Source organism: Athene cunicularia, unplaced genomic scaffold (genome assembly GCF_003259725.1).
Source record: "Athene cunicularia isolate RWA unplaced genomic scaffold, athCun1 SCF_307, whole genome shotgun sequence".
Classification (NCBI taxonomy): Eukaryota; Metazoa; Chordata; class Aves; order Strigiformes; family Strigidae; genus Athene; species Athene cunicularia.
Genome location: NW_020799386.1, coordinates 2227 through 3834, shown reverse-complemented (window position 1 = coordinate 3834; position 1608 = coordinate 2227). Strand labels below are relative to the sequence as shown.

At 61.8% G+C, this 1608-nt stretch overlaps 1 protein-coding gene across 1 annotated transcript in view; it reads right to left on the bottom strand.

Annotated features, from left to right (window-relative positions):
* Positions 1–6: 6 nt before the first annotated feature.
* The window catches only part of LOC113490792 (transcription elongation factor SPT5), a gene marked incomplete at its 5' end in the record, with an annotated part of 3823 nt that continues 2221 nt past the window's right edge, over positions 7–1608 (bottom strand). Inside the window, 5 exons of the mRNA XM_026867374.1 lie at positions 7–171; positions 272–397; positions 784–930; positions 1087–1233; positions 1334–1489. Coding sequence (XP_026723175.1) covers positions 43–171; positions 272–397; positions 784–930; positions 1087–1233; positions 1334–1489 — 705 coding nt within the window. The remainder of the gene's footprint in view (positions 172–271; positions 398–783; positions 931–1086; positions 1234–1333; positions 1490–1608) is intronic.

Here is a 1608-nt window from a genome sequence, read left to right as displayed (position 1 = left end):
GCGTTGGCCTGTAGGATCAGGATAAAGGCTTGGGGGGGGGCCTTAGGGACACCCCTGTGGCCTCGGGGACAACCCCAACCACTCACCAGCCCCACTGGGGTGCATCGGGCTGCTGATACGGGGGCTCATGGGGGTGAAGCCTCCCACGGTGAAGTTGGTGACGTCCCGCGGCTGAGAGAGGGGAGAGAAAACAGTGCCTGGAGTTGAGGGGGGCAGTGGCAAAACTGGGGGGCTGCAGCCCTCCCTGACAGTCCCTGGGGGTGTTCCCCACCTTGGAACCCCCCGCCAGGACGAGGTGTCGGGTTTTGCAGACGAACATTCCACCGTTTTCCACCAGCTTCTTACAGTGCAGGAAAGCGAAGCCCCGGAAAAGGTGCCGGATCTCCCCCTCACGGCCCTGCCCCGGGAAAAAGAGGGGGACAAGCCTCAAGGAGGTGACCCCAACAATGGGAAGGACCCAGGGAGGGATCCAGTGTCCTCTTGGTGCTGGGAAGCATGCAGGGGGGACCCCAAAGACATCAGGGACCCCCCCCCCTGGTGCTCAGCTCACCCCAGGGATGGTCCCTGAAGCAGGGACAGACCCAGGGGGGACCTGGTGTCCCCTCAGTGCTAGGAGGGACCCTAAATACACCAGGGACCCCCCTGTATTGCCCAGCTCACGCCAGGGATGGTCCCCAAAGCAGGGACAGACCTGGAGCAGCCCTGGAGACCTTCCCAGCACCAGGAGGGGCCTGTTGCCCCCCCTCCAGGACACCTCCTCTCCCAAACCCCAGAAGTCCCTACCGAGTGCGGCCCATCGATGACTTTGACGATGTCCTTGACGTGGATGTTGTTCTGCTCCGAGTCGAGGGCCACGGCGAAGCGATTGTCCTTCTTCCTGGTGACAGCCTGGTGCCGCACCGTCACCACCTTCCCGTACATGTTCAGCACCTGCGGGGACAGTGAGAGGCTGGGAGATTGGGGGGGGCAGCCAAAAATGGGGACACCCCCTCCCTCCCGGGTAAAAGACACAGCCCTGAGCAGGGGAAAACCCCAACGGGACAGGGCTGCGGCTCCTCCCGGACTCACCGGAGAGCTGGGACTCACCTGGAAGGTCTCTCGCTCCAGGCGAACGATGACACCCACGGTTTGGGGGTCCAGCTGCACCAGTTCGCCCCACTCGTGCTGCCCCCCAGCATCCACACCGGATGCTGTCTCCGAGCAGAGCTGCAGGTCCCGGGGCAGAACTTTGAGCTGGGGATGAGAAGCGTGACACGCAGTTATTTCCTCTCCTTTTCTCCCCAAAAAATAGCCTGTTTCGGGGCGGCACATGAACACTTCACCCCCTAAATACCTCGTGCATGGTGAGGTCGGAGAAGAGGATGACAAAGTTTTCCTCCACCCTCACGATCAGCCCCGTGTCACCCTCAAAACGCCCCGCGATCACTTTGACGTGGTCGCCCATCTTGAAATATTTCCGCAGCTCCTGAGCCGGGAACTCCAACATGTCCTGGGGAAGGGGGGGACGTGGGGGTGCTGGACCCCCTGGTTTTGGGGGGTAAACGCCTGCATTTTGGTGAATAAACTGTTTTTTCATGATACCGGCTACTCTGCTCGGGGGGACCGGGG